This window comes from Nerophis ophidion, linkage group LG07, assembly GCF_033978795.1.
Source record: "Nerophis ophidion isolate RoL-2023_Sa linkage group LG07, RoL_Noph_v1.0, whole genome shotgun sequence".
In the NCBI taxonomy this organism is placed as follows: Eukaryota; Metazoa; Chordata; class Actinopteri; order Syngnathiformes; family Syngnathidae; genus Nerophis; species Nerophis ophidion.
Window position 1 is genome coordinate 42,397,517 of NC_084617.1, and position 9,625 is coordinate 42,407,141.

The window sequence follows — 9,625 nt, forward strand, 5'->3', positions numbered from 1 at the left end:
AACAATACTGATATGATCACAAGACACTTTTTAAGAGCTTTTAACATTTGTGAACTTTCTAGAGCAGTGGTTCTCAAACTCTTTTAACAAAGTACCACTTCAGAAGATATTTAGCTCTCCAACCACCATCATAAGGACTAATATTAAAATACAGTAGCATAGTAGACCTATGTATTCATTGAAAAAAGACAGTGGTTTTATTAAACAAGTAAATTTTATAAATTGGCCACTGAAATATTACACACAATGCAAAAACATAATCAACAATGATACTCCATATACAGTACATATTTACAGACTTTTACAGCATCCACGGCAAGATCACATCAGTGTGTATTTTCAGAGCATTTATAACAATGATCAAAAATTTGATTTGTGGCTTCTTAGGCCAGTTCAGTTCATAATTATTTAAAACTTTTCAAGTGTGTTGGGCCAATGAACTGCAAACACAATGTCAGGCATAGATGTGAAGTCAAGGAAAACAACTTTACCCAATATGTCATCCAAGGATACTACTGTACTGGCAGAGGTTTTCAATAGGGGAATAACATGATTCCATGTCTCATATGTTACACTATCTTGCAGCAAAGAAAAACCTGCATGTTTAAATTCACGAACGAGGGCCCATTTGGCACATGAATGTGCTATGGTAAAGAAGAAATCAATCTGTACATACTTTAAAAAAAAAAGGATGAGAATATTTCTTCTGACACACTGGTCCCACAAAACAGGCATTTTATTTGTTTACTTTCTATTGGCCCAAAACAAGTACTGGAGGATTTATGTAATATAATAAGCGATGATGCAGAGTGGGATAAAAAAAAGTTTTTGAACTTCTGCTCACTGTTTAAGCAGTCTGTGTTCAGACTATCGGGATAAAGCAACTTGAACATTTTGAGCATATCGCTTAGGGCCTTATCAGTGACTTTATGACAGTTTACATAACCCATGATGATCAGAAGGCACTCTGCTATGGTTTCTGATGCATTGTCGTGTATTGGTTTGTCTGTTGTGTCCTTGAAATTTGACTCTTCTGCACACTCCTCACTCAAACTATCTTCAAATCCTTCATTAAACGTATGTCCGTCATTGTACATCCAATCCCCTATATCAGGGAGAGCTTCCTCAAATGATTGAGATGAATCATACTTAGCATCAACATTTAGTTTAGTTGTTAGGCCATCAGGAGGATCTGTGAGGGCTGATCTGGAAAATGGTTTTCCATTGTCTTTGATAGTCAGAAGTAGAAATATTTTCATGTGCTGAAATTAAAATAGAATACAAATCATTAAAGGTTTTTTATAACATTTTGTCACAAGGCAAAACGTATAACATCTCAGCATATCGCTCACATTCTTACACTCAAAAGTTTGTCATATTTTAGCAGGATTTGCTTTGTGACAAATTTCACAACAAAACAATAGTCAGACACAGAAGACGGTGGGTGTACCTGACAGGTAGGGAGAGGCTTGATTTTCCAGAGTGGTACATCCTGCATGGACACCTGAAGGTTGGATGTGTTCCATTTGAAGAGCAGTGTTTTGGGCTCCTTCAGGAGGCACCGCCTCCTGCAGTGTTATTCTGCTGCTATCCCCTGACACAAAGAAGAGGAACCAAAAAACTCAAAAGACTAAAATATATTTTTTTTAAAAGACAAAAACATGCAAACAAGAAGCAAGTTGACATAAATTGAACACATTATACAAATCCAGCTAATGGAATGCATTTACTTTTTCCCCACATCTTGATCGCATTGTAGTTCATGTTTACATATCTTCTGTGTTTGTGGTAACACATAATCCACAGTATTAAATGTAACTCATCACAATACAACACACACTATTAAAACAAAGTTGTGGATGCTAATCCCAATCATTAGTAAATACACAGCATCAAACCAAACCTATGAGAAAGGACCTTGACAAGGGATGCAACATTATTGTAAATATTACGTTATTTTGGTTTCAAAATTCTCACAATAATGCCGTGATGTGTGACGCTATCAAACGAGAACTCCAGTGGGTGTGTTTTTTCTGACAATATTAAGTGGGCTCATCTGAGAAGTCAACTCGATCTCCCATGATAACCCGCGCAGTGTGGGACAACAAAGTTCAAACAGGGGACATTATATAGGGGCGAAAAAGTGGAAGTGTGCAGGAGTGACGGGAACGTTTGTGCTTCGATGATCCAAGGAATTGTTGCTGTGAAATATTTCTGAGCCTATAACTGTCGTGCTAGTTTAACCTTAAATAAAGTCTGCATACTGCAAGGTAAAGCATGCCACGTTCATTCAGACCATTTCCAAGTCGACCCAGAGCTGTTGCAGCTCACCAGAGGAAATGTGTACATGCACAAAATAAGAAATTTGCCGACACTTCACACCACAATGTATACAATAAGTTAGGGAATATGAGTAATATATTAGAATGAGTTATATGTTACAACCTATGTTTGGAAAATATCATTGATGTGAAACCAAGACGTCAGCAAGGGACAATATCCATTTGTGAGGTATTTACATGATTAAAAGTCAAATTATTAGTTAATTCTTAAGAATCAGTATTCTACAAACTAATCCTGTTCTGTCTCCCTGTAATGTTTGTCTGATCTTGAATGGGATTGTGCTGAAAATTGTAATTTTCCTGAAGGAACTCTCCTGACGGAATAAATAAAGTACTATCTAATCTAATCTAATCTATCTAATACTAACATTTCCATCGCAAATGACAGTTTTTTATGAAGTTAAAAGTAAAAAAAAAACACTAAACTAAACAGCAGTGATGTAACAATACCAAAATGTCATATCACCGTTACTGTGACCAAAATGATCACTGTTTGCATTATAATCGCAGTATTGTTGAATGTGCTAAAAATGTAATCAAACCCACAATAATACCAAGTTGTATTTAAAAAAAAACATACCGGACAAACACAGTATAGTTTCTTGGCAAAAGAAACATTATTGTTCTACATTAGTTACACTGCAAGTTTACTGTTTATGTCTGTTTAAAGACACATATTTGAAAGTTTTGTTTTTTGTTTGTCTTTGTGCGTTACTTGAAATTCTGGAATTCTGCACCATTTCTTTGCACATAAAATACCTGTTTATAATAATAAATATGATTACAACATATGAACATTATGTTCTTGTTCAATTAGAGTAAGTGTGTTTATCCTAAACATTCCTGCCACTTCATTTAACACCATCCATCCATCCATTTTCTACCGCTTATTCCCTTTGGGGTCGCTGGTGCCTATCTCAGCTACAATCGGGCGGAAGGCAGGGTACACCCTCGACAAGTCGCCACCTCATCGCAGGGCCAACACAGACAGACAACATTCACACTCACATTCACACACCAGGGACTTTTTAGTGTTGCCAATCAACCTATCCCCAGGTGCATGTTTTTGGACTTTGACATTTTTGTAACAGTATCTTACCGTGGCTTTAACACTGTGACGATATCATACCGTGAAATTTTGGTATTGTTACATCCTTAATCATGACCTGATGTTACCTACCAGCCTTAACTTGAAGGTGAAAGGTTCAAAAAACATTAATTACACATGCTGAGATTACTTATATTTCAAGTTTCATTCTTCATACGTGCTACTGTAATCAGAGTAAAAGAAAGCAATATTTCTATGCTTGTTCCTGACAAACTGTGGACAGCTTTTTATCCTTCTATCTGGTCTGTAAATCTCAATCAGAACTAATTCACTAAAACAAAGAACACGCATATACATATAACTTACTTAGCCATTGCTCATCAGTCTCCACATTCACATAGGTGGTTGCAGGATGGGATGACAGCAGGAAGAAAAATAAAATATCATATATTATATCTGCTGCCAGTTTAATGCACCACAACTATGCCAGTCTACTCACCAACTTTACAGTCCTTCTTGATCATTTATTTGAGTCGACTTCTTTACCAGTTATTCTCCATCGTTTTCCAGGTTTTCATTTTGTCATTTCGACCCTCCAATACTATGTAAATACAGACAAAGGTTGCTGGAATATACAGTGGAACTTCTTGTAAATGTAAAACTCTATATTATGTTGAAGCAGTGTATGTTCAGTAATTTATATTGTTCAACTTCAAATGTTATCTAAACATTTATTTCTATCATTGTTATTTCACAATGGGATGTATGAAGTGTAGCTTATCACTTGAGATGCCTCGGTGGAGGTAACTAACATAGCTTCTAGCAAGGTGGTTGTGCCGTTGAATGCGGCATTTAAAGCTATATTTCCGTAAATCAGTGTTGTTACAGTAGTTTATATAAATACTAACTCGTGTGTGTTAAAGTAATTTAAATACCAAAACAAAAACAATAAAAGGTATTAATTACTTGCAGTTGTTCTTCCTTCAGTGCCGAATTGTTTGTTCAAGTCACATCCACCCACTAAATGCGCATGCGTGTTTTTCAGGTAGAGCAAATATGATTGGACAGATTCATGGGGCGCCGTGCCAAATCTCGCGAGAGTGTTGTTGAGATCCACATATCAGAATTTAGATAAAGTTGATTTTCTCCTTATATGACCATCTGAAAATAGCCATTTTTGGCTATGAGTAACTTTCAAAGGAAGGCAATTTAGAAAATTTACGCTTTCTATCAGACGGCGGCGGACATGACGCGTGTTTGCCATCAGTTAACGTCAGAAGAAGAAGAGGTTGGGAAACAGTAGGTGGCGTAACATTTGAACGTTGTCTGTGCGCATACCTTAAACTAAAACGAGGAAGAAGAAAAAAGCCAAGAAGAAAGAGAAGAAGAAGCGGGAAAGTTTTTGCAAACGATGGCCGCAACGCTTGCGACATGACACTTGGATAGGTAAGTATGCTAATATTTTTTAGTTGGTCAACCATGTAATGTTGTGAAATGAAAATATTTAACTGTTGTGACAACGGAGTGGTCATTTAGCAGGCTGCGGTAACGCTAATGGCGTCTGCCCAACAAGTTATGTTAGAATACATAATGACCTTCACAATTGGATTCCACAGTGCATATTAATTTGGGGGGCTTAACTTAAAAATGTTTTATAATGCTGTTGTAGGTAAAGTGACAATCGACAAAGGAGGTCCGGGTTGCATTTTATTGGTAAGGCTGGCTATTTGCAATAAATAAGAGATTACATCCAAAAGTATTCAATGATTAACCAATTTGCCCCACCATTTTGAAAGCAGCAGTATATTTACTTACTCGCTGGCAGTGGCCGAGTATGTTTTGTATTAAGCTATCGATTGTATAAACTGCATATGTTTAGGAAAATAAAGTAGGTATGTGTGTAAAATGTTAAACATTCATTAAATGAAACCGGTATTATCAGACCGGTCTTGTTAAGACTAGCAACATGATATAAGAATAGTTTTCCTGTGATACATGTTTAAAAACTTATGATTGTTTTAACCGGGTCAAAATGCACTAATTATGGTCAACCTCTTCAATACAAAGTCATTGGGGCTTGAGATTATATTCATGACCTTTTTTGTTAAAAATATTATAACTTTCTTAATATGTACCCCATTATATAAAGGTGCCATCAAGCCCACCGCACCTCAAAATAGATACGAATTAAAATAAGAATTAAACTTTCTGGGTTTAAAAAAAAAATTACTATAGCCAGAACGATCCTAAACAATCATTTTGTTTACTTGATTTTAACAGAAGTTAAATATGATTCACCCTAAAAGTTAACATCCATATGGAGTGACCCCATATATGTAAATAATTTCCATTTATATTATAGTTCCATCCATATATTTTCTACTGCTTTTCCCTTTCGTGTCGTGGGGGTGCTATGTCCAATCCCAGTTCCGCTTGGGCGAAAGGCGGGGTACACCATGGACTAGTCAATTTAGATCGTCAGACAACATTCACCGCGTCAATTTAATGTTGCCAATCAACCTATCCTCAGTTTGTGATCCAAAATGTATTTTTTCATTTACAGCATGGACCAAAAGGAAACAACTACAAGAAAGAGGTTAAGAGTTCCCACAAAGAAAATGAAGGACCTGCATAATAATCCTCCCCCAATTGAGCAATCTGGTAAGTCTCTATGTATGTGTGGCAAAGCAGACTACGTTTAAGCCAAATTGCAGTACATGTAGCTAACAAACTGGAAAAAGGACTTTATTAGTTTGTGTAGCATTTAATGAACAGCTGAGAATGCCACTTTGGGAAAGTCGCCCCAAGGAAGTTAGGTAACAGTACCCTAATTGTAATGAGGCCATACACCTCTAAGACAGCGATGGGCAAGCTCATCCTACTGCATCTGCTTTAAAATGCAAATAGGGATGGGGAGAGGGAATAATCATAACATTGTTGTCTAAATGAGATGACAAATACCAGTCCATTTTTTTATACTCAAACAAACTCTTTTAAACACTTTATCTTTTGCACTCTTTCTTTCAGATTTTTTGGCATTCGTCAGATGGGAGGACGGTTATTCCGGCAAAATCTTTACAGGAGCAGACATTTTGTCAAGATTCTGTTTTAGCAAAGTGGTCAGATGGTAAATTTTATAGGGCAACTGTTGAATATATTTTAGGTAAAGATCAGACTCAGTCACCAAAAGGCTGCCAAACTCCACAGGAGTCCTTTTTAAATATGTTGGAAGCCAGTGAGCCATCACATTCAACATCAGGGTCTGACACTATTACAGTAGATCAGAACCCACTGTCTGATCATGATAATATTACAGCGTTGAATCTATCAAGTGACGGGGGACTTTTTTAAAATATGAAAATGGCCCCCGCTTGCTTTGATTTTTCAGTGTGCGGCCCTCAGTGGAAAAAGTTTGGACACCCCTGCCATATGGTCTCAACATCAAAGGTCCATTTCCCTACGAAGACCATGCATCCTGCCCATCAACCAATGGCCTCACCACCGAAGGTTGATCACTATGGAGGCTGTACACCCCGCCCATCCCCACACGACTTCAACAACGCTGGCCCATCACCAAATGTCCACAACACCTCTGGTCCTTCACCCGGCATACACAAAAGGTTGCCACCTAGCCGGATGAATCCACCTGAGAATAATAACGCAGCTTTCCTGGCACCAGGCAGGAAAGATGCAGACAACCCATCTGTTGAGGACACTATCTGTTATCAACCACAGGCAGAAAAATCATGGACGCCATGTGATGGATGTAGGGAGGAGTTGGAAAAAATCCGGCGAGAAAAGCAACGAATCGAAGAAGTCCTCTTGAAAATAGGTAAGTACCTAATGCCAATTCATTCATGATGTAATTGTTTTGTTTACTTAAACTTGTGATTGGGCCTTGAACACATTATTTTGTCATTCTGGTATTGTTTGTGCTATTTTTTCCCTTTCAGATCCGGGCCAAGTCAGAGTACTTCAAACTCTCTGTGACCTCGTTGGAGACAAATACAGCGACGGCCCTCCTCAACAATCGGACCAGCAAGAGCTCTTTCCTGAGAGCGGCGTATTCATATCATCGTTCCGCCTTGCTGCCATGAGACATGCTTCAAAACCCAAATGTATGCGTTTATTCCACGCACTTTTTGACCTCTTTTTTTACAGTAGAGGAGTGTTCCTTTTGGTCGCCCTGGAAACAAACCTGCAGGAACACGAAAGCGCATCCTTGACCGGAAAAAAGTTGAAGGAATCCTAAGTAAGTTTTCCCAAACTGAGGGTGTTTTCAGGCCAAATTTGGGTAACAATAATTAAATAGAAGTTCAATATGAGAAATGTTGATCCATTATCGATTACAGTTCACTGGAAGCATAACTGAATGTTACATAATTACAATTTGTGATTGACTAAAAACTAGCGTTATGATGAGCAATATAGTGTTATGTCCATCAACTTGAAGTGTGGTTGTGTGTATTAATGATTTTGCGTAAATTAAGGCTTTAAACGGCAATAAAAAGCATTAAATGCATTGCCCAGAGGCATTTAAAAAATTGAATATGATTGTAGGACATGGCGGACAATCAATATGTCAAACGGTAAATGAAAATTAACTTAAGAGGGTTACGGTCATCGAAATTTTTAGTCCGTCTGTGTGTTTCTTTTTTTAACTGCGGCTGTCAAACTGCATACAAGAGGTAATGTAAGGTGGGAACACGACAAAAGCACTGCTTCAATAAAGCAAAATGAAACTGCTCCGGGGGCATAAACTTTTCCACTCTTTGGTTACTGTAGGCATGTAGTCCTTAACTGTGACACCATGTCAGGATAATGGAGAAGCTGAGCTTTTTTCATACACTGAGTCGTTTATTTCAATCATCTCCACTTCAACACATATGAGCTAACTTGCCTAACATTAGCAACTGTTGTGATGCAAGTGCCTCAAGTGATCTACGCTAGCCTAGGATGGACAAACAAGGCAATTTTCTCATTAGACCACAACTCTTTTATTCTCTGACATTCCCACAATAAATGAATACATGTTCCTTCAGCTGCCGGACACTTGATACATACTTGTTATTTACTATAAACATTTTAAACAACAGAGAAGGTGTAAAATACAATAAATTCAATATGTTTAATTGCCATAGCCTTTTTTCAAATGCATCTTATTGGCATTTTTACCAATATTGTTCTGTATTTTTCTAAAATGTTTAAATCGATGATCCATTTCCAAACACATGCATAATTTGCAATCCTGGTATGATGTTCGTTTATTATTCCATAAAACCTTTGAACTATTTTAAAGCAAATTGTATCCTGATTAAAAATGGTATCCTCCAGTTTGTGGCTATTATAAGTCATATTTTCAGAGAATGTATATATACTTACAGCATGTTTCAAACAGACACAACTAAATAAATGGCTAACGGGTATATTATATTGATCATCTGATGCAGAATGGGATGTTTGTTTAGAGGGTTTAAATGCAGTTCTCCTTTTAATATTTTTGATAGTCGGAACCTTTTAATTAGCGATTGTCTACGGCCATGCACACAGTCAAAACACCAGATGCTACTCAACAAAAATAAATAAATAAAAATACATTCTCCAATTAAACAGCTTTGTAAGCCAATTCTAATACACTAGATAGTAACAGTTAATGTAAACTTTTTAACTAATTAACTTGTCTGATGCTTGCAACTATGTATACAGATAATTGTAAGCTTTTTACTATACTAAAAAAAAAAAAACTATATACAGTCGCACATGGGCATTACATTTTTTTAAGTACCAAAAAAATTGCATTAAAAAGCAATACATTTGAATTTGCATTATTATTGTTATTGCATTGCATTGCATAGATTTGATACCTGTAAAAACTGATGTGGGACAAAATTACGAATGGCTGATTATTATGTTCTTGCCTTGCAGCGTATGTCCTGCGATGCGGTACCCTTCCTGATTGGGACAATATTGAGGCCAAGTTCAATAAAGCTTTGGTAAACAAATGTCGGGCCAGAGCCGGTTTTAAGTAGGCCCTTGTACCTGTCAAGTTCATCCTGTGGTAGGATGTTTCCTTGGTAAACATGTTAAATAGTTTGGTCTAGGTTTGCGCAGTATATATTGTAAAAAATTGCCCTATGATGTAGCTTTTAGTACCACGTTATTCTGTGATAATGCATATTGAGGTGTGCTGTGTCAAGCAAATTTGGCATTGATGCAACCTCATTAACAAGCTAGC

At 37.0% G+C, this 9,625-nt stretch overlaps 1 protein-coding gene and 1 long non-coding RNA gene across 2 annotated transcripts; one reads left to right on the forward strand and one right to left on the reverse strand.

The window, feature by feature from the left end:
* Positions 1 to 230: 230 nt before the first annotated feature.
* On the reverse strand, positions 231 to 4,598 carry LOC133555692 (uncharacterized). Its single transcript, XR_009807375.1, has 5 exons — positions 4,357 to 4,598; positions 3,890 to 3,991; positions 3,757 to 3,775; positions 1,451 to 1,594; positions 231 to 1,262 (listed from the first exon to the last, which is right to left on the reverse strand). It is a non-coding gene; the product is annotated as an uncharacterized LOC133555692 (long non-coding RNA).
* A 1,353-nt stretch (positions 4,599 to 5,951) lies between these two features.
* On the forward strand, positions 5,952 to 7,749 carry LOC133555693 (uncharacterized). Its single transcript, XM_061905013.1, has 3 exons — positions 5,952 to 6,051; positions 6,418 to 7,222; positions 7,344 to 7,749. The coding sequence occupies exons 2-3, from the start codon at positions 6,745 to 6,747 to the stop codon at positions 7,640 to 7,642; spliced, it is 777 nt and encodes a 258-aa protein (XP_061760997.1). The 5' UTR covers positions 5,952 to 6,051; positions 6,418 to 6,744; the 3' UTR covers positions 7,643 to 7,749.
* Positions 7,750 to 9,625: the final 1,876 nt, after the last annotated feature.

What these genes read in the sequence shown, in the direction of transcription:
- LOC133555693 (XM_061905013.1), top strand. Translation starts at nt 6,745, where the DNA reads ATGAAAATGGCCCCCGCTTGCTTTGATTTTTCAGTGTGCGGCCCTCAG. An exon ending in AGAAGTCCTCTTGAAAATAG is followed by an intron (nt 7,223 to 7,343) that starts GTAAGTACCTAA and finishes TTTCCCTTTCAG; the next exon opens with ATCCGGGCCAAGTCAGAGTA.